The sequence below is a fragment of the Jaculus jaculus genome, chromosome 1, assembly GCF_020740685.1.
Source record: "Jaculus jaculus isolate mJacJac1 chromosome 1, mJacJac1.mat.Y.cur, whole genome shotgun sequence".
Lineage (NCBI taxonomy): Eukaryota > Metazoa > Chordata > Mammalia > Rodentia > Dipodidae > Jaculus > Jaculus jaculus.
In genome coordinates, this window is record NC_059102.1 from 123,442,130 (window position 1) to 123,469,844 (window position 27,715).

Consider the following 27,715-nt stretch of genomic DNA (forward strand, 5'->3'; position numbering starts at 1 on the left):
ATAAAGTGACCTGAAAGTCTCTGTTGCAGTCAGGTTCACATTGCTGGTAGAAATCACCCAACCAAGAGCAGCTTATGGGGAGAAAAGAGGTTTATTTTAGCTTGGTTTGATTCCCCAGGACCCACGTAAGCCGGAGGCACATGTGTCTGGAGTTTGTTTGCAGTAGTTGGAGGCGCCGGTGCACCCATTCTCTTTCTCCCTCTGCCTCTTTCTCTCTCCCTCTTAAATAAATAAATTTTAAAAAATCAGATTCATAGTGTGCCATTCCTGAACCACAAATCTTCATGTTTCCTTTATATAGGTATAACTGTCAAATATTTTATCCATTTTCTTAAGTTAGGATCAAATTAAGAATTATTATTGGGCTGGAGAGATGGCTTAGTGGTTGAGGCATTTGCCTGCAAAGTCAAAGGAGTCAGGTTCATCTCCCCAGGACCCATATAAGCCAGATGCACAAGGGGATACATGCATCTGGAGTTTGTCTGCAGTGGCTAGAGGCCCTGGTGTGCCCACACTCTTCTCTCTCTCTGCCTATTTCTCTCTCAAATAAATAAATATAAATAAAATACTTAAAAAATTATCATCAAAGCACTACTTCCCAGTTTTCAGTTATTGCCATTAAAGAGAAAAAAAAAAACCATATTACTTGAAATAAATGATACAATTTTCCAAACTCATAAATGATAAGATATTTTCTAAGGATGCTGAGTAGTCCTTATTTACTAAGTTAAATGTTTACTGACCACATTGCCCTCAAAGGCACTGAAGACACAAAAATAAAGAAAACTTATTGTCTGTTCAACATATTATCAGTGAGTAAGGTTACAAATGAAGACACAAGCAGTTTATATATTTTATGTAACATCTTGATAAAGGTTATTTAATGTATTTAACCTATGTTATCTGTGCCAAGGGTGATTCAGAACATACAATGGAATTGCTAGAGTTCACCCTGGAACTAAAAAGAATTGTTTATAAGTATATGGATATTGTACATCAAACAAGTCACTTCTTTCCATACTTAATTCTTTTATGTTAAATCCTTCAAATTCCTTAAGTTCCTAGAAAGCAAAGAACTTCATTCAAAAATCTTTACAAATTCAATCTTAAGAGTTACCTGTAGCTTGAGGAAATCCAATGGCTGGGGCAAATCCAGCAGCCCCTGCATATGGCGAAGAAATTATACCTGGTGCACCTGATAAGGAAAACAGGCTACAATAAATACACTGTCTTCTGTAAATATTCTTATCAAAGACATAGTAACTGGTTAAATGAGAAGGTATTATGAAATCAAACAGCACTATTAAGGAATAAATATTTGTTCAACATGTGATCCTTAATGTACAGGAGCCTCTATTTCCTCCAGAGGCTAAGTCCTTTCAATAAGGTTAAAGGACAGAGAGATAGCTTTATAGTAGTTAATTAAGTTTGGAGTAGGGTCTGGGCATATCAATATAGCTCAGTGGTAGAGTGCTTATGTAGCATGTATAAGACCCTGGTTCAATCCCAAGTATCACCAAAGAAAGTACTGTATAGGGTACTATGTTGATACACAGAATGATGAATGAAGCTAGACATTATAATACATGCCTGTAATCTCAGCATTTAAACAAGAGATTTAAGGCCAATCCAGGCAATTATTATATAGCAAAATTATGTTTCAAAAGCAAACAACAAAAGAATATGATATAAAATCTTTGTCTTTGGGAGGCTTATAAAATAAAAGTATGTATAAATTATAAAGACCCATATGAAGAAGTAAATAAAAGCACACTACTAGTGAACTAAGAATTATAGAAGACTCATAATGAGATTGGCTGGAGGTTTTTCTAGAAGTTAAAGGGAAGCTTGAGCTAGACATAAAAAGCACAGTGCTTCATATTGACACTGATCAAATGCCAAATTTCTCTTTCTTTTAAGAAGCCTGATGACAGGAGCTACAGTGATGGCTCAATTTGTAAAGTGCTTGCTGTACTAGTGTGAGTGACTGAGTTCAGATCCCTAGTACCCATGTAAAAAAATGCCCAACATAGCAGTACACACCTACAATCCTAGCACTTAGAAGGGGGAAACAGGGAATTCCTGGGGTTCACTGGCTAGTCTGGCTGAGACTTAATTGTATGGAACTCAATTAAGATACCCAATAGTGACCTCTGGCCTCCACATATGTACACATCAGCACACATGTGCTCCCACATAAAAGTATATCTACACATATGAACATGAATATACACACACATATATATATCACATGAATGAATGAATGTCTGGTGAACAGATCATCAAAACCAGGAGTTAGTCCCAGTAGAGGATCAGCTCTAGTGATTGTTTAGAGCACATCAAATTTGAGAGATTGTAAGATATTAAAATAGAAACTCTCAAATGGAAATATCAAGACAAACTGAGAATAATTACCATAAGTAAACAGACAGATTTGTAATGATCTATGATCAAACAAAGACATACATGTTAGAGTTCCACCAAAAAGGGCACAAGATAAAAAATGATGTGAGCTAAGATGAAAGGAGCAAGAGGAATATCCTATAGGAAAAAAGAAAAAACAGACAACAGCCTTACAAATTGAAAACAGAAAACACAAAAACAGCCATCTTCAGGATCCAGAGGAACAGTTTCTAAAGAACAGGAAGACCTTGGATAGAAGTTACAGAAGTAATGAATATATTGAAAATAGTAACTGTTTTTCAAGAAATTAGATTGCAAAGGTAAAAGGAAGGGCTTGATATTTTTAAATTATAGGGGGATGAGCATACAAACATGCACATCCATCTTGTATATGTACTTGTAATTACACTAATTCAAGAGAGTATTTCCATGAAAAACTAGAAGAGCTAGAAGAGAGAATGGTATTAAGAGAAGATACCAAATGGAGAACAATTGGAAGAATAAGTGGCAAAGTGTAAGGAGAATGAAATCCATTCAACAAATATATATAAATCATTTTATCAGCTATCACTATTGTGCTGAGAAATCACTGAACAAAGCAGACAAAAATGTTACTTGTGAAGCTGAAGAAATTCAAGTATGATCAAGATATTCATAAAATGATTTTCGTAATACAAAGAACTATATATATATAAAGCATTAGAGGAAGACTCAGCAAAATGTCTTCAGAATAAGCCTTGGTGCGGTGGTGCATGCCTTTAATCCCAGCACTTGGGAAGCAGAGGTATGCAGATCACCATGAGTTTGAGGCCACCCTGAGACTACATAGGGAATTCCAGGTTAGCCTGGGCTAGAGAGCAAGACCCTATCTAGAAAAACAAGTCTTCAGGATAAATACAAGTAATTTGAGAACTTACTGCAATACCTAATTAGTTAAACATAAGAAGTACTCATTTGTCTCTTTGGTATAACTCCAGTCATGTGACCTGTAGTGCTTTCTGACAGAGAAGCACTCATTTGTTTTGGGTTTAATGATGCTTATGTTTCTGTAAGAACTAAAGACAGAAACAGCATATGCCATAGAAGCTTTAAGAGGAATTATAGGTTTCTATCAGCTATCTTATTTTTTACTCTCTAGCACAAGACTGCCATTAGAGTAAAACCTTCAGCCTGGGCCCTATATGAAAAAGAAGGTGGAGGAGGGTTGTGATGGATGATTTCCAGCTGCTGAAGAGGCACGTGAGAAAAAGAAATGTTAATTGTCATAAACCACCAATGGCAGAGTGAAAGAAAGAACAATTTATATACATAGCAAAGGTGTGGCATCAGGTAAACATTAGCCATAGGTTTTATTATTTTTGTTTTGTTTTATTTTGTTTTGTGGGTCCATGATCTTGGCTAGGAAGCACAAACTGGTTTTGGACACAAGATCTTCCTGCTTCATCCTCTTGAGTGCTGGGATTACAAAGCATGTATCACTATGCCCAGCTTAGCAAACTAGGTTAGCCAAAGACAAATGCTGAGAACTATTACAGAACATTTATATATTAGAAGTGAGGTAACTTTTAAACAAATACTAAAGTTAAATTTTAAATAACTCCAAGTATAACATGATTAACAAGAATGTTAAAACTTGACAAAAGATTCAAGGTTTTATAAATCTATACATATCAAATGAGCAGAAATTTTAATAATTTGTTAGGAAAGTGCCTGTTATATTCATTTTGGTAAGATAATAACAAAATTTAAAAAATGGTTCAAGATTTGAATGGTTAATAGGTTTTTAAATATACCATGATAGAAGTAAAAGGAATACAAAGTAATACATGGGAATACATTATATCTACGAAATCAGTTTATCACATAATTTATAAAAGCAAAACTACACAGAACTAGTTTTTTTGTTTTGCTTTAGTTTTTTGAGGTAGGGTATCACACTAGCCCAGACTGACATGAATCTCACTGTAGTCCCAGGCTGGCCTTGAACTCAGAGTGATCCTTCTACCTCTGCCTCCTGAATGCTGGGATTAAAGGTATGCACCACTGTGTCTGCTACAAAGAGCTAGTTTAATTAAAAAAAGCTGTCAGTTAAAATACTACAAAGTTCAATGGTAGAGGTGTGAAAATGTCACAATGAAACCCATTATTTGTGTGCTAACTAAAAACACTAACATACAAAATTCTAAAAATAGGGCTGGAAGAGATGGCTCAGTAGTTAAGGTGCTTGCCTGCAAAGCTTAACAACCTGGGTTCGATTCCCCAGCACCCATGTAAAGCCAGATGCACAAAGGGGCAAATGTATCTGGAGTTCATTTGCAGTGGCTAGAGGCCTTGGTGTACCCCAAAATTCTCTCTCTGCTTGTAAATGAGCAAATAAATGAATTTTCATTGAGGAAAAAAGCAAAAAGGAGAAAACCTTTTAAAAAAAATTTATCTCAACCTGTGGCTCTTACAAATCTTTCTGCCCCGTCTTCTGCAAAATTTCCTAAGCTGTGGTGGGTAAATTTTAAGTCGGCTTCAATGATGAGCTCTTAGGAGCCTCTGGATCGTGCTTTGGTAGGTGTATCATGCCCAGAGGCATTCCCTGCCCCCAAAAGAACTGACTGCTGCTCCCACAACACATAAACCAAAACCCTATAGGGAATACCTGCAACCCCAATAAGGAGGGTCCTCAATGGAATGGGGACAAGAGAAAAGAGAGTACTAGCACAGGATGTATCCATACAAATTATGTTGAAGAAGAGAGAAGAAAGGAGGAAGAAAATTGAAAAGTTAAATAAATAAAATAAAATGGAGAATACCAAAATGACACAAAAACTATGCACTATAAAAAATAAAAATTCACTAAAAAGTCTCGTCCAATTCAGGGACTGGAGAGATGGCTTAGTGCTTAAGGCATTTGCCTGCAAAGCCAAAGCATCCTGGTTGGATTCTACAGAACCCACATAAGCCAGATGCACAAGGGGGCACATGCATCTGGAGTTTGTATGCAGTGGCTAGAGGCCCTGGTGCGCTCATATTCTCTCTCTCTCAAATAAATAAATAAAAAATATATTTAAAGTCTTGTCCAATTCAAAGAAATCCTGATTTCTAAATCATTATATACCATATCATGTACTAAATTATCACATCACATTCCCTCAACTATACACAATGACTATGCCAAAATATTAATATTTAAAGTGGTATTAAAATCTTTTTCACTCTTAGTAAATTATTTTATATAGCAGTAGACTTACTGTAGATCATGGACAGTGAAAAAGTTAGTTCTTTAAAAATCTGAAAGTTAACAACAGTGATAAACAACCAGGCCCCAAACCTGACTAAGTCAAACTCTTGCTTTTTATTAGTCTCATGAGGTAAGAGGAAAGGGGTACTTCCTAAGGTTAGCCTAAGGTAGGGTTTCAACAAGATGAACTTAGAAATGTTCTATCTACCCAAATTTTACCTACCCACTTTTTCTACTCTTAGACCACTCCAAGTTTCTTTAATTTCTGACCAATGGAAGCTCTCATGAAAATCCATAACCCAAGTTCATATTTCTAGGAAGTCAAAAGGAAAATTAAACCAAACTGTAAATTTAGTTTGAAACAATCCCATAAAGTTTTTAATGTTGCAGATAAAATAATTCTGTCCTTTACCTTGACCCTAAGCCTCAAACAACTCATCATAAAATCTCCTTGTAAACAAGGCGTGGTGGCGCATGCCTTTAATACCAGCACTTGGGAGGCAGAAGTAGGAGGACTGCCATGAGTTCGAGGACACCCTGAGACTACATAGTGAATTCCAGGTCAGCATGAGCTACAGTGAGCCCCTACCTCAGGGGGGAAAGCAAAACAAAACAAAACAAATTCCATGTAAAAATGGGTATCAAATTAAAAGAGGGAAAAAAGGAAAACACAACCAAGAACAAAGACAACTACAAAGATTTCAGATACTGTAATTAGTAGTAAGGTTAGATAGTAGTAAGTTTAGATATCATGTTTGAAGAAAATAAGAGCTAAGCTACCAAACATCAGTAGGTCAGGAGATACTTTCTTTACATGAACCAAATATAACATCTGGTTAAAAAAAACTGCTAAAATCTAAAATTATAGGACAAATTTAATAACAAAGTAGAGAAAGATCACTAATGAATTCAAAGTCCCTCAGAAGTTATTCAGAATGCAGTTTCGAAAGAAAAAGTAAAAAAGAAGAAGGGAAGTCTGAGACAGTATAACAGATCTTGTCAAAGTTCCAAAATGAGGCCACATAGTGATACACACGTATTCTGGCAAGAAGATTAAGAGTGCATTTTGGGTTATATATAGCAAGACCCTGCTATGAAGCACCAAGGGTTGGCTGGGGTTTAATGATTAAAGGCATCTGCCTGCAAAGCCTAGTGGCCCCAGTTCAATTCCCCAGTATATACATAAAGCAAGATGCACAAAGTGGCACATGCACCCTGGTGTGTTTGCAGTGGCAAGAGACACCGGTGCATCCATATACATACACATATGCATATACATACACACAAATACACACCTTTTTCCTTTCCCCAAATAAAGAAATTAAAATACATATTAAAAATTATCCAGCCATGTTTATTGCTGCTCAATTTATAATAGCTGGGAAATGGAACCAGCCTAGATGTCCCTCAACTGATGAGTGGATAATGAAGATGTGGCACATTTATACAATGGAGTTCTACTCAGCGGTAAAGAAAAATGAAGTTATGAAATTTGCAGAAAAATGGATGGACATGGAAAGGATTATACTGAGGTAACCCAGGCCCAGAAAGCCAAGTGCCACATGTTCTCTCTCATATGTGGATCCTAGCTACAGATGATTGGGCTTCTGTGTGAGAAGGAAAATACTTAGCAGAGGCCAGCAAGTTAAAGAGAAATAAAGGGAAGAAAAAGGGAGGAAGGTACTTAATAGGTTGATATTGTATATATGTAAGTACAATGATTGAGATGGGGAGGTAATATGATGGAGAATGAAATTTCAAAGGGGAAAGTGGGGGGGGGGAATTACCATGGGATATTTTTTATAATCATGGAAAATGTTAAAAAAAATAATGATACCAAAAAAAATAAAATAAAATAAAAATTATCCAGGCATAGTGATGCACACCTTTAACCCCAGCACTCAGAAAGCAGAGGTAGGAGGATCACCATGAATTCAAGACCACCCTGAGACTATATAGGAATTCCAGGTGGGCCTAGGCTAGAGACCCTATGGGGGGTGAAGGGAAGACAAAAAAGAGCCAGGTATGGTGGCACAAATCTTTAATCCCAGCATTGGGGAGGTAGATGTAGGAGAATCACTGTGAGTTTGAGGCTAGCCTAAGACTACAAAGTGAGTTCCAGGTCAGCCTGGGCTAGAGTGAGACCCTACTTCAACAAAACAACAAAAGAGGTAATTTCAGGGCTGGAGAGATGGGTCCATGGTTAAGGCTCCTACCTGCAAAGCCTAACAACCAGAGTTCAATTCCTTGGTACCCACATAAAGCCAGGTACATAAAGTGATGCATGCATCTGGAGTTCATTTGCTGAGATAGAAGACTTAGTGTACCTATTCTCTTTCCCTCTCACTCTGTCAAGTGTGGGGATGCATGCCTTTAATCCCAGCACTCAGGTGGTAGAGGTAGAAGGATTGCTGTGAGTTCGAGGCCAGCCTAAGACTATACAGTAAATTCCAGGTCAGCTGAGACCATATGGGGGGGAGGGGATATCAAGGGCTAGGATGTAGATCAGTGGTGGTACACTTGCCTAGCACACTGGTTGGATCCCAAATGCCAAAAACAAGAAAGAAGAGAAACTACAGAAGGGGTTAATATACAAAAGGATGGTATCTAGATTCAAATCAAAATGTTCAATGACTGTCCCCCCCCCAAAAAAAAAAACCATTTGAAATGTATACATCACACTAAAACCAAAGGACCAAAAGAGGAAATAACTGAAGAATGGCCAAATCAAACAAGAGCAGTAGCTAGGCTGACAGCTGAGTTTCTAAGAGAAGCACTGAAAATTTGTCACCTAGAACTCTATACTCAGCAAAAAATCTTAAAATTCACAAAATATAGACAGTTTTGGACAATAAAAACTTCAAACATGTGGCTGAAGTGGTGGCTCAGCAGTTAAAGCCACTTGCTTGCAAAGACTGCCAGCCTGGATTCAAGTCCCCAACACTCATGTAAAGCCATCTAAACAAAGTGGTATCAGCTGGGCGTGGTGATCCACACCTTTAATTCGAGGCCACCCTGAGATTACATAGTGAATTCCAGGTCAGCCAGAGCTGGAGTGAAACCCTACCTTGAAAAATGGAAAGAAAGGAAAGGGAAAGGAAAAGAAGAAAGAGAAGGAGGGAGGGAGGGAGGGAAGAAGTTAGGAAGGAAGGAAGGGAGGGAGGGAGGGAGGGAGGGAGGGAGGGAGGGAGAGAGGGAGGGGTATCAGCATCTGGCATTCACTTGCAACAGCAAGAGACCTGATACCCTCCCACCCCCCTCCCCAACACAAACAAACTTCAAATACATCAGCCAGGTATGGTGGCTCACACCTACAAACCTAACATTCAGTAGGCTGAGGTAAAGTTCAAAGCTATCCTAGGCTATAGAGTGAGTTACAGGTTAGTCTGGACTAGAATGAGACCTTGGCGCAAAACAAACAAAGCAAACAAACAAAACAATCCCCCTTCAAGTATGTTACTCTGGAACCCTCACCAAGTCAATTACTAAAGGATGTTCTTTAAGCAAAATGTGTATGTTCCTAGGATTGTCTGAAAAAAATAAAACAGTTAAACAATTATATATGATATAGTCTAAATATTGATTATATAATATTAGCAAATATCAAGGTCAAAATCAAACAATTTGAAAATGTAACATGAGTAAGGAGTTAAAATGCCCAGAATGAAGTTCATATATTACAGAAAACATTGCACTGCAAAATTAGAGATGAAAAAAGTAAAGTAGTCATGAAAAATAAATTCTCATTCAACATTTTCTGCATACTTGTAGGTCAAGCACAGGGAAATATTAGTAAATTAAACAGACATTCTGTTTCATCTGGCCAGGTGAAATTTAGTAAACATAAAACACTATGTATAACAGAATAAACAATATATAATGTAAGTGAACAGTATATGAAAAAGTGAGAATTACTGTGAAAATTAATAGAACAGAGCATCAGAAAAAGTATGAGGTAAGGTCAATAAACAGTATGACCATGGTGCTAGACATATATATGTTCAGAAACAACAATTATAACCTATCTTTTCATTGCATACATGCCAAAGGACAAGTATCTATTTAAGAAGCACACATACACAAATGTCCTAGTCATGTATTTTTTTTTGAGCACCTAGAAATAACAATGCCCTATCTAATGCTTACTTATCCTACATACTAATTTCTTAATACTATCTCTCATTAAAAGTTAGCAGAGGGCACTAGAGAAATGGCTAATTCCAGGGCTAGGGGAGGAAAGCTTAAGATATCTTGGGCCAGAAGTAAGGAAGTACTCAAAACAATAATTAAGGCACCTCAAAAGGCCACAGAAGACGCCAGGTGTGGTGGCACACCTTTAATCCCAACACTTGGGAGGCAGAGGTAGGAAGATCGCAGTGAGTTAGAGGCCACCCTGAGACTACACAGTGAATTCCAGGTCAGCCTAGGCTACAGTGAGACCTTACCTGGGCGGCAGGGGGGAGTAATGGGGAGGCCACAGAAGCTAATGTAATAAGTTCCCACTGGACAATATGAACACAAATGAAATATGGTAGACTAAAGGAAGAATATGAATCATACTTACATAAAATATGAGGTTGGTGAAGGTAAGTATTTTTCTTCTTGGTAGTACTGGGAGCCTAAACCCAAGGCTTCCCACATCCTAGCTTCACTCTTGCTTTTGTTGGATTTTTTTTCCCCCCAAGGTAGGATCTCACTTTAGCCTAGGCTGACCTGGAATTCACTATATAATTCTCATGGTGGCCTTGAACTCAGGGCGATCCTCATATCTCTGCCTCCCAAGTGTTGGGACTAAAGGTGTATGCCACCATAACTGGCTTTGTGTTTTTTTTTTTTTTTTGGTTTGTTTTGTCAGTGCCATTATATTGTCTATGCTGATCTGAAACTTGCATTTCTAGTTCAACTTCCTAAGTAGCCAGGATTATAGGACATACCACACCATTCAGCAGAAAAAAATTCTTTAACTGCTGAGCCATCTCTCCAGCAAAAACAAAACAAAAAAAAACACAAAAAACAAAAAAAGAACCTTTGTAACAAATTAACAGCAAATAAATGTAGAATAATGAATGGAATCATCCCACAGCAAACATCACAGAATTTAGTAACAGATGTGAAAATAAATGGTGAAGAGAGAGCAAGAATAGAATATTTGTGGCTAGAAAGACAGCCATCAGTGTATAGTGCTTGCCTTGCAGCCATTGTAAGAACCTGAGGTCAACTGCCAGATATGTGACCCTCCCCCCCAAAAACCAAAATAAACCAAGATGTTGCACATGCTTATACTCACACCAGCATTAGGTAGGTGAGGATAGGCCTATGATCCCTGGAGCTCACTGACCAACTAGTCTAGCTTTCTTTGTAAGTGCCAGGCCTATGAGAGACCCTGTCTCAAAAAAGGTGGATGGTGGGCTGGAGAGATGGCTTAGCAGTTAAGCACTTGCCAGTGAAGCCTAAGGACCCCGGTTTGAGGCTCGATTCCCCAGGACCAATGTTAGCCAGATGCATAAGGGAGCACAAACATCTGGAGTTCATTTGCAGTGGCAGGAGGCCCTATCACACCCATTCTCTCTCTCTGCCTCTTTCTGTCTGTCGCTCTCAAATAAATTAAAAAAAAAATAAACAAAAAAAAATTTAAAACAGGTGGATGGTGCTTGAGGAATGATAACCACGGTTATCCTGTGGCCACCAGATATATGTATAGTCACCCACACACAAATACATGAGAATGCTCACAGTGGCACTGTTCTAAAACCTCAACTAAATATCAAACTAGCAATCAATAAAATTGCTAAACAAACCATAATATATTTATCCAATGGGATCATACACATTTGATTATACTGAGAATGAAAGTCATAACTATATTAATGACTATAGAGGAATTATAAAAACTAACATGAAAGAGATGTCACAAAAGAAAAAGTATGATTCTACTTACACAAAATTCTAAATAGAGTTTAAAAAACAAAATAGTATTTAGTATAGTAGTAGTATAGTAGTAGTTGAAAAAATTTGGGACAGTGGTTATCTTAGGACAAGAAGAAAAAGAAAAGAACTCATGAAGTGGGTAGAAGAGGTACTTCTTTGGTATCTATTTTCTCTCTCTCTTTCTTTGAAGCAAGTCCGACTTTTTTTTTTTGAGGTAGGGTCTCACTCTAGCCCAGTCTGGCCTGGAACTCACTATGTAGTCTCTATGTAGTCACTATGTGGCCTTGAACTAACAGTGATTCTCCAACCTCTGCCTCCTAAGTGCTGGGAATAAAGGTGTGCACCACCACACCTGGCTCAGAAGAAAATATTTACACATCACATAAAACATATTTTTCTCTGATGAATCACTTAGAATGTAGACATTGTTTAGCAGTGACAAAGAATTTATTAGTAACTGTGAGAAAGAATGTGGACATTGTATTATTTTATATTTAGAAACCACAAATTCTTCTTTCTAGTGCAAAACATTTGTCATACCAAGAGTATATTTAGGGGCTGGAGAACGGCTTAGTGGTTCAATACCCCAGTACCATGTAAACCAGATGGCACAAGGTGGCCCATGTGTCCCCATTTTCTTTCTTTATTTGCCCTTTTCTCTTTTTGGAAAAAAAAAAGTATGCTTAATTACTGGAATAAAGGAAGTTTTGCAATTGCTCGTCAAGTTTTGGTACACTTGAATTTGCTCTCATTTCTATCATTTGCTTGTTACTGAAATGGTAGTAAAGACTTGGCTCTGCCAAATCAGTCATACAAATATCAAAAAGGCATTTACTTTAATTTGTGTGTGTGGTGCATCCATGTTTATGTGTCCTTGCAGCACTCCATGTGCTTGCCTGCAGCAGCCAGAGCAGAACACTTGGTGCCCCACTCCATTACTCTTCTACCCATTCTCATTTAAGCTGGAGTCTCTGATACCAGAGCTTGACGTTTTTTGCAAGTCCAGGTGATTTCATGGCTTCGGCTCCCTTTTGTGGGACCAAGGTTACATGTGCACATGGCCACACCCAGCTGATTTACATGGAATCTGTAGATTTGAACTCAGTTTCTCAGGCCCTTTCAGGACCTCATGTTGGTTTGTCAAAAAGCATGCTTAACCACGAGTCATCTATTTCTCCAACACTAATTTTGGTTTAGTTTGTCTGTGTGTACAGGCACAGACATGTGTGCCATGGTGCTTTTGTGGAGGTGAGAGGACAACTTGAAGGTGTCTGTGTTCCACCTTCTTTGAGATATGGTTTCTTGCCCCTGTAAATGAACTTCCAGATTGCAAATGAAGATCAAACTCATTGGCCCTTGAGCTTCAGATTCTCCTGGTTCTACCTCTCATTGTCATATGTATGTTGGTATCACAGATCCATGCACCACTGTGGATCTGACTTCACACAAATTCTGGGGAACTGAACGTGGGTTAGCAAGCTCCTTTATCTGCTGAACCATCTCTCCAGAACCCCAAAGTCTTTTACTTTAAAACAGAGTGCTGGGCTGGAGATGGCTCAGCAGTTAAAGTCAACTGCATGCAAAGCCTACCAGCCCAGATTTAATGCCCCAGTATCCATGTAAAGCAGATGCACACAGTGGCACAAATGTCTGGAATTTCTTTAAAGTGACTTGGGGCCCAGGTACGCTCATATTCATTCTTTTTCTGTGACAGACACACACACACACACTCTCTCTCTCTCCCCGCCCCCCTTCTCTCAAACATATTAAAAAAACAGAGTGTCAAAAGCCCAGGGTGGTGGTGCATGACGTTAATCCCAGCACTTGGGAGGCCAGCCTGAGAACACACAGGGAATCCCAGGTCAGTCTGGTCTAGAGTAAGACCCTGGGGGTGTGGGGAGACACTCAAAACAGAGTGTTGAACTCTTTTCTAGTAAAGTTTGGATTACCAGTAGGTTGTCTTGATTCTTTAATTTTCTTACCTATAAAAATGGATTAAATGTGGACTGGAGAGATGGCTTAGCTGCTATAGAGCTTGCCTGTGAAGCTTAAGGATCCAGGTTTGATTCCCCAGGACCCACATTAGCCAGATGCACAAGATGGCACATGCATCTGGAGCTCATTTGCAATGGTTGGAGGTCCTGGTGCACTTATTCCCCTCCCCATGCCTCTTTCTCTAATAAAAAAGATTTTTAAGTTGATTAAATGCTCTGAAGGTCAACAATATTCTACCCTATTACTTGGGAAAGAAAAATATGTCATAAATGGAATGAAAATTTAATTTACATAAAAAATACACCACACTTTTTGTCAGCAATAAAACCAAAAGGTAGCTAACAACACATTCAAACTGGGCCATCCCTTAATTTTGACTGTGTATCAAGGAGGAAAGCTCCTTATACCTCCATTTGCAGGATAAAGGTAGAAGGTCATATTTTTTATTTTATTTATTTATTTATTTTGGTTTTTCGAGGTAGGGTCTCACTGTGGCTCAGGCTGACCTGGAATTCACTATGTAGTCTCAGGGTGGCCTCGAACTCTCGGAGATCCTCCTACCTCTGCCTCCCGAGTGCTGGGATTAAAGGCGTGCGCCACCACGCCCGGCTTATTTTATTTTATTTGGCTCTATTTATTTTCAGTTTTCAAACTGTAATTATTTATTTATTTATTATTAACAACATATTTTGTATGGATACATCATCTGTTGGTACCCTCTTTTCCCTTGTCCCTGTCCCCATTCTGCTGGGAACCCTTCTCAGTGGGGTTGCATTTTTTAACTTTTTGATGCAACCCCAATAAACTGGCCATTTTTGTTGTTGTTGTTGTTTTAATGAGAGAGAGCAAGAGAGAAAATTGGTGCACCAGGGCTTCAACCACTGTAATTGAACTCCACATGGGTGCCACCTGAGCACATGTGAGACCTTGAGCACTTTCATCACCTTGTACATCTAGCTTATGTGGGACCTGGAGAGTCAAACATGGGTCCTTAGGCTTTGCAGGCAAACACCTTAACTCCTAAGCCATCTCACCAGCCCTGGCTCTCTATTTTTATTAATGTAAAATGTAACTTCATATAAACTTAACTATGGAAGAGACTTGGAGACGGCTCAGTGATCAAGGTACTTGCCTGCAAAGCCTAATGACTGTGGTTTAATTCCCCAGTACCCACATAAAGCCAGATGCACAAGGAGGCCCATGCAACTGGAGTTAGTATGCAGCAGCTATAAGCCCTGGTGCACACATTCATATTCTCTCTCTCTCTCTGCTTGAAAATAAGTAAAAATAACTATGCTAAGAATAAAACCTCTAATGTTTAAAAAGTAAAACAAAATAAAATAAATCCTTTCAATAAAGGAAGGACTTGGTGATAATTTAAGCCACTAATTTAAAGTTAACAACACATTAAAAGGATAAACTAGGACTGGACAGATGGCTTAGTGGTTAAGATGTGTGGCAGTTTAAATAGATATCTCCCAATATGTTTAGTGTTTTATTAGTTTCTAGTTTTCATCTGCAACTACCTGCAGTGTCATTGGGTGGATCTTAGGGTCCAGCCCTATGGTGTGGTTGTGGGTTTGAGATTCCAATCTAAAGATACACAAAGTATGCTTAGCTGGAGTTCCTGAAGTGTGCTGTGCTGTGTGGCTTTTGGCTTGAGGCTTCTCTCTGTTTGGTCCTGTGAAAGCAGGCCAGCTTCTTCTGCCATTATGAGACTTCCCTTGGGTCTGTAAGCTTCAATAACTATTCCTTCCTCTATAACTGTATCTGGTCTAAAAGTTCATCTCAGTGAACCCTAAGCTGTCTAAAACAAAAGTTGGTACCAGGGCTGGAGAGATGGCTTAGCAGTTAAGGCAAAGCCAAACAACCTAGGTTTGACTCTCCAGGTCCCACGTAAGCTAGATGCACAAGGGGGCACATGTGTCTGGAGTCCATTTGCACTGACTAGAGGCCCTGGCGTGCCCATTCTCTCTCTCTCTCTGTCTCTAATAAATAAATTTTTAAAGTTGGTACCAGAAGCGGGGTGAGATGAGACATATAGATAGGGTGTGATGACTCTCACAAATAGGTTGAAAAAGCCTTTAAAAAAAAATGGACCATAGTTTACATGCACACCCAAAGATGTTTTAGAAATACCAAGACTGCACAAAGGCTACCACAGAACACATTGTTAGCCTGGGATGGAAGTTTGCCCCAGCTACTCTGACCACCTGGATGGGGTAGAATTGAAAAATCCAGAAACAAACAGTCTATGGTTATATTGGACATGAACTGTAGAAGTTTGATGTTTTGCTTGATGGTAACTGAGTTTACATTGTTCTAGTCTCTCCTTGCTATGCCTTATACCAGCTGAAAATGTTTACTCTATACCTTTATATGTTAAAAGTATATAACTTGTTCGGTTTTATAGGACTCACAGCTAAGAGACAATCTTAAATCTCAGAGGAGATTTGGGACTTTGGAATTATCTTAAGTTGGTCAAGATTGTGGCAACCTTTGAAACTGGACTGAATACAATTTACAATGTGTGATGGTTTTAAATCTGCTGGGGGTCAGGGGTGAAATGTGGTACTTTGAATAGGAAGCCCCCAATATATTCAGTGTCTTATTAGTTTGTAGTTTGCATTTATAACCACCCAGCTGGAGGCAGTGATACTGGGCATATCTTAGGGTTCAGCCCTAAAGTATTGAGGTGGGCTTAAAATTCCACTCTAAAGATATACAAAGTTCCCAGTTCTACCTGGTATTCCTAAAGTGTGCTGAGTGGCTTTGGGGGCCTGTGGCTTCTCTTTCTCTCTTGCCTGGTCCTGTAAGAGCAGGCCACCTTCTTCCGCCATTATGAAACTTCCCCTGGATCTGGAAGCGTCAATAAATCCTTTCCTCCATAACTGTGCCTGGTCTGGAAGTTCATCTCAGTGAACATGAAGCTATCTGCTAAAAGGTGCTTGCTGGCAAAGCCAAAGGACCGAGGTCGGAGTCCTTGGCACCCACATAAAGCCAAACACACAAGGTGACTTAGAGGCTCTGGTATAACCATTTCCTCTCTCGTTTTCATAAACAAATAAATAAAGCATTTAAAAAAATTAATAAGAGGATAACATATTTTTCTGAAGAATTATGAGAAAATTCTATTGACTATAAATCAAAATATTTAAAATCAATATTAAAAGTTGTTTATGGGGCTGGAGAGATGGCTTAGCAGTTCAGGTACTTGCCTGCAAAGCCAAAGGATCTTGCTTTGATTTCCCAGGACCCATGTAAGCCAGATGCACAAAGTGGCATCTGGAGTTCATGTGTAGTGGCTGGAGGCCCCGGACTGCCCATTCTCTCTCTCTCTCTCTGTATCTGCATCTTTGTCTCTCTCAAATAAATAAATAAAATATATTTTAAAAGTTGTTTATCATAATATGAAAATTCAAGAAAAGGGCTGGCTTAATGGTTAAGGCGTTTGCCTGCAAAGCCAAAGGACCCAGGTTTAATTCCCCAGACCCACGTTAGCAGATGCACAAGGTGGTGCATGCATCTGGAGTTCATTTACAGTGGCTGGAGGCCTTGGCACCCTTTCCCCACCCCCACTTTCTCTCTGTCAAATAAATAAGTAAATAAAATCTAGAACTCAATTTTATGCATCTTTGTTTTGTCAACTAACAGAACTTTCTAACAGTAAGAATAGGTAGATTTGTTCCATGATTTTCACCCTCTTTTAGAAATCCTGAGAGAACCCAAGAAGAAAAAGGCTGACAAAGATAGATAAATGAAACTTAAAAGGAAATTTGCTCTGTGACTAAGAAAGAAATTACTCACCAAAAGCAGCAGCCATAGGAGGTTCAAGAGACGGCTGGCCATCACCAGTAGGAAGGTCTAAGCGAGTGAAGTCTCTGCTTTTGTCATTGTTATATTTCACATTAAGGCTGGTGAGCTTGGAGAAGTCAATACGCAGAGTGCAGCATGCATTATAGATATTCTGGCCATCCAGAGCCTAAAGCATGTGAAAAAGGGACTAATGTTTTGGCACAACACTGATATATCAGGTAACTCTGACAAAGAGTAGCTATCAGGCATTAGACAGAGAGCAAAGGACCAAGGACCAATGATCCAGGCTTCCTTTTACCTCTGTCCCTCAATGACTGAGTCTAAGGGAGGAAAAGAAACTCTTAAGACTCAGTGTGTATGTGTAAATTTAGGATAAGAACATCTATTTTAATTGGCCAGAATGAGGTAGAGAGGAATATACATGCTCAGAGAACTATCATATAGTGGCACAGTAATACTGTTATTATGGTTAGTCAACAGTAAATGTTTAAGATATTAATTTCACATTTCATTTTTATTTTAGCATAAATATAGGTAAAGATATAGGTTATAAATACCTTTGTAAATGGTATGTCAGTCATAAAGTATAACTTATCTATCACTCTTTTCTTCATTTTATAAAGTTATCTTACAGCTTTGGACAATGAGCCAAGGAGAATTAATAGTTGTGACCAAACATCAATTCCTCCCTTTGCAAGAATAAGAATTTACTAATGGGCAATGTGTGGTTACTACAGCTTTCATATACTTGAATTTATAAAACTAGATACTGAAGGCTGGAGAGATGGCTTAGCAGTCAAGTCGGTTGCCTACAAAGCCAAAAGACACGGGTTCTATTTTCCAGGACCCACGTAAGCCAGATGGACAAGGTGGCACATGTGTTTGGAGTTCATCTGCAGCACCTGAAGACCCTGGCACTCCCACTGTCTATCTGCCACTCTCTTTCAAATAAGTAAAGAAAATATCTTTTCTTTTTCTTTTTGAGGTAGGGTCTCACTGCAGGCCAGGTGACCTGGAATTCACTCTGTATTCTCAGGGTGGCCTTGAACTCATGGTGATCTTCCTACCTCTGCCTCCCGAGTGCTGGCATTAAAGGTGCATGTCATCACACCCGGCTTAAAAAAATATCTTAAAAAAATATATAAAACTTGGGAGTTGGAGAGATGGCTTAGTAGTTAAGGCATATGCCTACAAAGCCAAAGGATCCCGGTTTGATTCAGTTCAATTCTCCAGAACACACACAAGCCAGATGCACAAGGGCACACATGTGTCTGGAGTTCATTTGCAGTGGCTGGATGCTCTGGAGCATCCATTCTCTCCCTCTCTCTGCCTCTTTCTTGCTCAAGTAAATATATAATTTATAACTAGATATTGAAACCCAAAGCATATACAAAATAATACATAAATAGATGGTATAAAAATAGAAAGGCTATTTTCTGAATGCCAGAAACTACAACATGCACAAAAATACTAAAAACTTTAGTGGTTATCTATGAACAAAAATTAAGAACCATTCAGAAACAAAATAATATATAAGGCTAATCACAGAACTCAAAAGGAGCTGTGTCTATTATGACTAAATGAGTTTGATATTTTATGTCTCAGCCCCTCCGCCCAAGATCTAGTATTCATGTACTTTTAGAAAGGCAATATAAATTTCAACCAGAATATATGTATTCTCAAGATTTAATGCATTTACCAATTTAAGAGTTCGGCAGGAATCAAAGTTAAATATGGTTATAAAAGTAGTAAAATCAGGGCTGAAGAGATGGCTTAGCAGTTAAGTGCTTGCCTATGAAAAAAAAGGACCCCAGTTCAAGGCTCCATTCCCTAGGACCCACATTAGCCAGATGCACAAGGGAGCACATGCGTCTGGAGTTCGTTTGCAGGCTGGAGGCCCTGGTGCGCCCATTCTCTCTGTCTCTGTTTCTCTGTCTCTGTCTCTCTCTCTGTATCTGTGGCTCCCAAATTAAAAAAAAAAAAATGAACAACAACAACAAAGAAATTTAAAAAAAGTAAAATCAATCTTTAAGTCACAAGGACAAAGATATGCTTTGTCAGATCACATCAATAATGCTGTACTTAACTCTAAATTTTAAACATGACAAATAAGAATGAGTCTCTGCGATCTGAGAAGTAATAGGAGGTTTGAAACTATTTCTTATGAAGTTATAACTTTTAGCTTAGAAAAAATATATATAAACTATGTTATTGAATCATTAATACTATATATTACAGTAAGCATTTTATAATAATTTTAAAACAGGATAAGCTGGGGCAAGAGAAAGGTGGTATCTCCTTCAGAGACTGCTAAAGTAAAAGACAAGAATGTAATTACCATTTTTGCATAATGTGCATTCACTGGATCAGCATACTGAAGCAAGGCTTGAAATTGATTATTCTTTGTAAAGGTGATAATCTTCAAGACTGTGCCAAATTTAGAAAATATCTGGAAAAAAAGTTCATATTAGGTTAAACTTAAGGAAAAATAGCAAGCAAACATACCTTTAGAAATAAAGCTCAGTTCATGAATTCCATTTTCGGTTTTTGTTCTGAATTTTCTTTAAGTATTTACTTATGAGAGAGGAGAGGGAAACACAAGATGCACCAGGGCCTCTTTCTGGTTTTTCAAGATAGTGAGAGGGAGTATATTTAGGGTACCTCTAGAAATCAAAGATGATCTGACTTCTTATCTCTTGCCTAATTTTTTCATAGGATTTAAACAGTGTGGTTGGTCAGGGCCTGGAACTTGGTGTCAGGGCTAGCTTTTTCCTGAGATAGGCCCTAGCCCTAACCAACCAGCTGTCCCTCTGGTTCACTTGAGCAAGAAGACAGCCCATCAATATAAGGTTACGAATACTTTTGCAAGGGAAAAGCAGGCTCTCTGACCAGTTGGGAACTTCCAGCTGTGGGTGAGATCTTCCCTGAGCTGAGCCTTCACTACAGCCCAGGCTCAGCCATGTTGACCCGAGAGGTCCCCCCAGCACTTACTCTCCACACAGGTTCTTCTTCTCTTCTCTTCTGTCCCTCTCCCTTTCCCTCTTTTTTAAAAATTCAATTATTTGATTAAAATTAGAAATGAACCTAGGACTTGGGGTTCAAGGACTATCCTAGACCCTGAGCACCCCAATTCAGTAGGGTCTCTCTCTAGCCCAGGCTGATCTAGAATTCACTGGGTAATCTCAGGATGGCCTTGAACTCAACAGCAATCCTTCTAACTCATATTCCCAAGTGCTGTGACTGAAGACGTACACTGTCAAACCTGGATCAATCAAGCGTTTTAACCACTAAGTCCCCTCTCCAGCCCATGTTATGAGTTTTTTGAGGCAGAGTGTCATGTGTGTCAGGCTCTCCCTGAACTCACTATGTAGCTGAAGCTATCCCTGAATTCCTGATTCTCTTGCCTATACCTCCAAAGGTGTCTGCCACCATGGCTGGCTTTGGTTGTTTTTGGAGAGACAGAGTCTTACTATGCTACTCAGGCTAGCCTCAAACTCATGGCCCTCTGCCTCAGCCTTCTAAGTGCTAGAATTACAAGCATTTGCCATCATGCATGGCTATGAGCCATATGAAGTTTGAATGGAGGTCCCCAACAGATTCAGGAGTTATATTAAAACTTGTAACTTCTCCTCTCTAATTGGACTGGAGGCCTGCTCCACAGTAGGGAACACATGCCTGATACTGAAAACAGGGGAAGTCATGAGCCATAAAGGTGTAACATCTGCTGGTGGCTGGCTAAATGTATATACTATGCTCACCAAACTGCCCTGTAAGCACTTTTCTTAATGTTCTTACCCAAATATTAATGCTATTCTCACTTTGGTTAGAAAAGCTTCTTTTTTCAGATGGCAGTGACTCAAAAGGCACCATAGTGCTGAGAAAAGTGACAGAGGACTGCATAACACTGAAACATTTCTACCATACCTTCCAAGACTCAGAGTCCATTGAGGAAGAGGTAGCGGGAAGAATGTAAGAGCCAAAGGAAAGATAGGACTCCTTACAATGCACTCTTTCCAGACACAAAATGGCCTGGATATCCAAGACCTCACAATACCTGGTACTACCTACATAAGACTAGTATTATAGGAGGAAAAGATGATGACATCAAAATAAAAGAGAGACTGATTGAGAGGGGAAAGGGATATGATGGCAAGTGGAGTTGTGAAGGGGAAAGTGGGATGGGAAAGAGAATTACCATCGTTTGTTGTCTATAATTATCGAACTTGTCAATAAATAAATAAAAACTTGTAACTTGATGTCACTTTGGGTGGATCCTAAGGTCCAGCCATAAGATGTGGGGTAGACCTGGAATTCCAGTCTAAAGGTGTGCAAAGTACTGGATTTCTGCTTGGGGTTCCTGAAATGTGCTTGCTTTTGGTGGTGGTTGCTTTTCTCTGTGTGGTTCTGTGAAAGGGGCAGCTCTTTTGCCATTATGGAACTTCCCCTTATCAGTTAAGCTTCAATAAATCCCTTCCTCCCATAAATTTTGTCTGGTCTGGTGGTCCATCCCAGCAACAAGTAGCTGACTAAGACAAGCCACATTAACAATATTTCAAATATTTTTATATATTTATGTGCAAGCAGAAAGAGACAGTGAGAATGGAGACAGACAGAATGGGAACACAAGGGCCTCTTGACGCTGCAAATCAATTCCAGAAGCATACGCCATTTTGTGCATCTGTCTTTATGTGGGCACTGGGGAAATGGAACTCAGGTCATCAGGCTTTTGCAGGCAAGTACCTTAACTGCTAAGCCATCTCTTCAGCCTCACATTAATTTTTTTTTTTTCTTTTTTTGGTTTTTCAAAGTAGGGTCTCACTCTGGTCCAGGCTGACCTGGAATTAACTCTGTCATCTCAGGGTGGCCTTGAACTCATGGCAATCCTCCTACCTCTGCCTCCCGAGTGCTGGAATTAAAGGCGTGCACCACCATGCCCGGTGTCATATTAATATTTTTAATGAAAATATTTTTTTCTCTGTTAAAATTCTTTGTACAAAAATGTCTTAAATTGCTTGTGGTGGTGCATTCAGGAGGCTGATGTAGGAGGATCACTATGAGTTTGAGGCCAGCCTGAAGCTATGGAGTAAATCCCAGATAAGCCTGAACTAGAGTGAGACCTTGTCTCACCCCCCCCCCAAAAAAAAACCCGGGGCATGGTGGCACACAACTTTAATCCCAGCACTTGGGAGGCAGAGGTAGGAGGCTACCATGAGACTACATAGTGAATTTCAGGTCATCCCGAGGTAGAGTGAGACCCTACCTCAAAATACAAAACAAAACAAAACAGGTCTTAAGCCTAACATGTTAATGTTTCGATGTCTATGCATGTAGTATTGCAGTGCCTAGTACACAATAGTCAAACATTGAAAATATTTTATAGTGTATACAAATGACGAAAGACTAAAGTAGAAAGCTGTGGTAGTAATTAACTGATAGTGTGAGGTAATAGAGCTAGAAGTTTAGGGATGGAAATGAGAGAGTTAAATGGATCAATTATTGATTTCACCTTGTGAGTCAACATTTACTTTAGAGATTTGTTCTATTAGTCAAATAATCACAGGACTCTGTTCCAAGCATTGGGAAGTTAGAAAAAAATAGAAGTCTCTTGATTTTAGCTAGAAATAGACAAAAACCAAACAATGCTGTATTATTTGATCATATAAAAGTATTATGAGGGCTGGAGAGATGGCTTAGTGGTTAAGGCATTTGCCTGCAAAGCCTAAGGACCCAACTCTCCAGATCCCACGTAAGCCAGATGCACAAAGGTAAGGAAAGCGCAAGGTCGCACATGCCCACTGGGCAGCTAGTGTCGAGTTCGACTGCAGTGGCTGAGGCCCTGGTGTGCCAATTCTCTCTCCTCACTTTCTAAAATAAAATAATATTTTAAAAAAGTATTGAGGGCTAGAGAAATGGCTTAGCAGTTAATGCACAGTTAAAGTGCTTGCCTGCAAAGGCTAACAACCCAAGTTAGATTCCCCAGTACCCAAATAAAACCAGATGCACAAAGTGGCACATGCAACTGGAGTTTGTTTGAAGTGGCAGCCTCTTGCCCTGGTGTGCCCATACACATTTCTCTTTCTGCCTGCCTTTCTCTCTGTTTCACCTCTCAAATACATAAATAAATTAAATAAAGCTGAGTGGAGGCAGTGATGAGTCACAGGTGTAAGTTAGCTATAGCTTTTTAAAAAAATATTTTATTTTCATTTATTTATTGAGAAAGAAAGGGGGGGGAGAGAGAGAGAATATGGGCTTGCCAGGCTTCCAGCCGTTGCAAACAAACTCCAGACAGATGTGCCATCTTGTGCATCTGGCCTACATGGGTCCTGAGGAATCACACCTGGGTCCTTTGGCTCTGCAGGCAAGTACCTTAACTGCTAAGCCATCTCTCTACCCCAAATCCGTTTTTTGCCTTTTTGAGGCAGGGTCTTGCTCTAGTCCAGGCTGACCTGGGATTAGTTTCAGGCTGGCCCTGAAATCACAGCCATCCTCTTACCTCAGCTTCTTGAGTGTTGGGATTAAAGGTGTGCACCACCATGTGAGGCTAACTGGCTATAGTTTTAAAGTAACAAATGTAACCTTCACTACCAATGGATCATAAGTGTTTATCTTTGTAAAACAGAATACAGAATCAGTTATAATTAAAGTCTTCTTCATATAGTCCAGTGTTTTGTTTTTGAATGTTTGTTGAATATACTCTGTGGGATAAACAGAAGGTTAAAAGAAAAAACCTACATTCACCAGCACAATCAAAGCAATCATGTAAGCAATTGCTTACTTAGCCTTCTTCAGGGAGCAAGGGTGGTTATGGATATTACTGTTAAGGCGTTGCCTAGCACATGCTTCATGAATGTACTTAATTTGAAGTTGGTATTCAGATAACTACCAATGGTAACACAGCTGACCTACCTACTAACTGGTATATTTAATATTTACATGTATGGCCAAAGATTGCATTGGGAAAGGTGTCTGAGCACTGATGGGTATTAACAACTATGAAAGAGTAAATGAACTTCTAAAGGCTCTATCTTCCTTATTTGTAAAATATGAGAATGGAGATATACCTCAGTTCTTCAACACACATGCACACTTATGACAAATCCAAAGGTATGAAAACATGCATAAAATGGGTTTTCATGTGTTAGTATGCTAGTATATGAAATGATAAGCTTAACAAGATGGAAACAGTAGGTACTTAAAAATGACAAAAATGGAAGTTGTAGAGCTATGTGTCAAATAACTATGTATAAGTAGTATCAAATAACTATATATTACATTTTGAGGACATTATATATGAAATATATGCAAAAATAAAACATTCTAAAAAACTGGACTTTATATTTGGGAGATCTGAGTTTTAAATTGCTTTTACTCTGAGTTTTTAATCTGAGTTTCAGTTTTTTGGTTTTTTGAGGTAGGGCTTCACTCTAGTTCAGGCTAATCTGGAATTCACTATGTAGTTTCAGGGTGGCCTCAAACTCATGACACCCCTCCTACCTCTGCCTCCCGAGTGCTGGGATTAAAGGCGTGTACCACCATGCCCAGCTTGAGTTTCAGTTTTATTTACTATGAAACTATGTAAGTAGATGACCTCACAGTTCTTAAATTCTGCACATAACTACACATGATTTGTTTCCTTATTGAGACAGTTCAGATGCACCAATGAACAATCTACGAAGATTATGTTGGGTATTGATGAGCATCTAAATATGACATATATGCTACATCCACATTATATTAGAAATTCAAATACAGTTCTTCCTTTCACGTTTTAAACTGCATCTACTCAAATGTAATAAGAGCTCAACAAAAATAAATTACCTATACTCCATGGTGCCATTACTTTTTAAAAGAACAGCTATTACCTGGTTTTTGACACTATGTTTTCATTTTTCATGTTTCACTCTTAAAAAAAAAATGTGGGGCTGAAGCGATGGCTTAGTGGTTAAGGCATTGCTTGCAAAGCCAAAGGACCTCGGTTAGATTCCCCAGAACCCATGTAAGCCAGATATACATGGAAGGTGGTGCATGCATCTGGAGATTGTTTTCAGTGGCTGGAAGCCTTGGCACACCCATATATTCTCTCTCAAATAAATAAAATATTTTAAAAATTGTGGCTCAAGTTTATGATCTTAGCACTTAGACCCTACCTCGAAAAACAAAACAAACAAAAAAATAAAAAATAAAACAAATAAACCAAAGGCAATAGCCTAAAGAACAAAACTATTAAATATCAAAAATAAAGAGGACAAACCCATTTGATGCTGCTTTTGTAAGAGTGTTCCTCCTTACCTGATGAAGAACTTCGAGAGTAACAGGATAAAAGAGGTTTTCAATAATTATTCGGAGCACAGGGCTCTGCCCAGGTAGGACTGTGCCTTCATTGGAAGGAGCTCCAGGAAGGGCTAGGTTTCCTGACTGGGCAGCACTGACAGCCTGTAGCGCAGCTTGGGCTCTCTAGAGAACAATGAAAAATTAGAGCTTTTAATTACATAGAACATTAAGTAAATCCTAAACCTCAGTTGACATAAAACATGAAATAACAAATATAAAAATACAAATACCCCACATACTATTCTGGACACATATATTCCAAGTCTGTAGTAGAATTACCTTCTGCTGGGCATGTTGGAGTACGCCTTTAATCCCAGCACTCAGGAGGTAAAGGTAGGAGGATTGCCATGAGTTCAAGGTCACCCTGGGACTACACAGTGAATTACAGGTCAGCCTGAGCTAGAGTGAGACCCTACCTTGAAAAAAAAAAAAAATGCTTTCTAGTCATTAGTGCTATATAGTACTTAAGAAAGTTGCTGTAAGTATAAGAAAGAAGTTAAAAATAATAATGTAATTTTGGAGATGACTCTTACTTCCTTGCTTAGTAATTATTTTTGTGAGAGAGAATTGGTGCTCCAGGGCCTCCAGCCATTATAATTAAACTCCAGATGCATGTGCCGCCTAGTACACATGTATGACCTTGCACTTGTGTCACCTTGTATGTCTGGCTTACATGGGATCTGGAGAGTCAAAAGTGGGTCCTTAGGCTTTGCAGGCAACTGCCTCAATTGCTAAGCCATCTCTCCATCCCCCTGGCTTTTTAATTTTAAAAACCAGTAAGGAACAGGGTGTGGTAGTATGTGCCTGTAACCCTAGTGACAGGAGGGGCCCTTCACTGAGGCCAGCCTGGACACCTAAAATAACAAAGGAGCTGGGTGTGGGTAGTATATGCCAGTAACACAAGCATCAGAAGAGGCTCTCCACAGAGGCCAGCCTTAGGTAACCAAGTCTCCCCTAGCTCCTGCCCACAAAATAAGACAATTAAGAATAAAAAGTAGGGGGCTGGAGAGATGGCTTAGCAGTTAAGCACTTGCCTATGAAGTCTAAGGACCCCAGTTCGAGGCTCGATTTTGCAGGACTCTTGTAAACCAGATGCACAGGGTGGCACATGCATCTGGAATGTATGTGCAATGGCTGGAGGCCCTGATGCGCCCATTCTCTCTCTCTCCTTCTTTCTCTCTGTTGCTCTCAAATAAATAAATTAAAAAAAAAAAAACAGTAGGAAAGGAACTTATGGGCAGGTCAGCAGGGGAAGCAAACCATCTATATAAGCAGGACTCTTGGCATGGAACATGAGGGCCTAAGCAAGCTCAAGAAAGAAACTACAAGTCAGGGCTTCCTGAAAGGGGACTCTGAGCCAAAACTAGGAAAGCACGGTACTTGTGTGGGGGGGTGGTGCTGAATGTTAGATATCACCAGAGGAGCAAGCCTGAGGGCCTTCAAGGAAGTGGGACCTAGACAAATCAAAGTCAGAGAAGAGTTAGAAGGGGGTCCACAATGGTGTTGGAAGCCAATGTAAGGAAGGCAGCCTGCACAGGGTGAAGACTCCATTGTGGAAGGGGTGAGCGAGTGAACAGGTTAAGAGTCTGAATAGGTTACTCTAGTTCGGTGAGGGACTGCCTGATGGTAAGTGTGTGTGCTGGTTGTCAACAACACTAAGTTGACAAGCTCTGCATTACCCAGGCAACAATTCCCTGGACAGGCCTGTAAAGGAGTTTCTAAATTGGGTTAAGCAAGGTAGGAAGACCAGCCTTAAATGTTGGTGGCACTACTTCAGGGAACGGCTTAGTGGTTAAGGTGCTTACATGTGAAGCCTAAGGACCCAGGTTCTACTCTCCAGAATCCTCATAAGCCAAACACATAAGATAAAATGCGCTCAATTGCAGTGGCTAGAGACCCTGACATGCCATTCTCTCTCTTTCTCATTAATTTTTTTTTTTAAAAAATAGGAAATGCAAGCTGCACATCAGCATTCACCTTGGTTTCCAAACTGCAAATGCAGTATGATGAGCT

General features: G+C 39.3%; 1 protein-coding gene across 3 annotated transcripts in view; it reads right to left on the reverse strand.

Moving 5' to 3' along the window:
* Ptbp3 (polypyrimidine tract binding protein 3) overlaps positions 1–27,715 on the reverse strand; it is a 142,065-nt gene that overhangs the window by 19,725 nt on the left and 94,625 nt on the right. For all 3 annotated transcript variants that reach the window (XM_045148708.1, XM_045148705.1, XM_045148701.1), the window contains 4 exons: positions 25,661–25,825; positions 19,710–19,820; positions 17,363–17,537; positions 1,118–1,195 (listed from right to left, as the gene is read on the reverse strand). In XM_045148708.1, the coding sequence (XP_045004643.1) occupies positions 1,118–1,195; positions 17,363–17,537; positions 19,710–19,820; positions 25,661–25,825 (529 nt within the window). The remainder of the gene's footprint in view (positions 1–1,117; positions 1,196–17,362; positions 17,538–19,709; positions 19,821–25,660; positions 25,826–27,715) is intronic.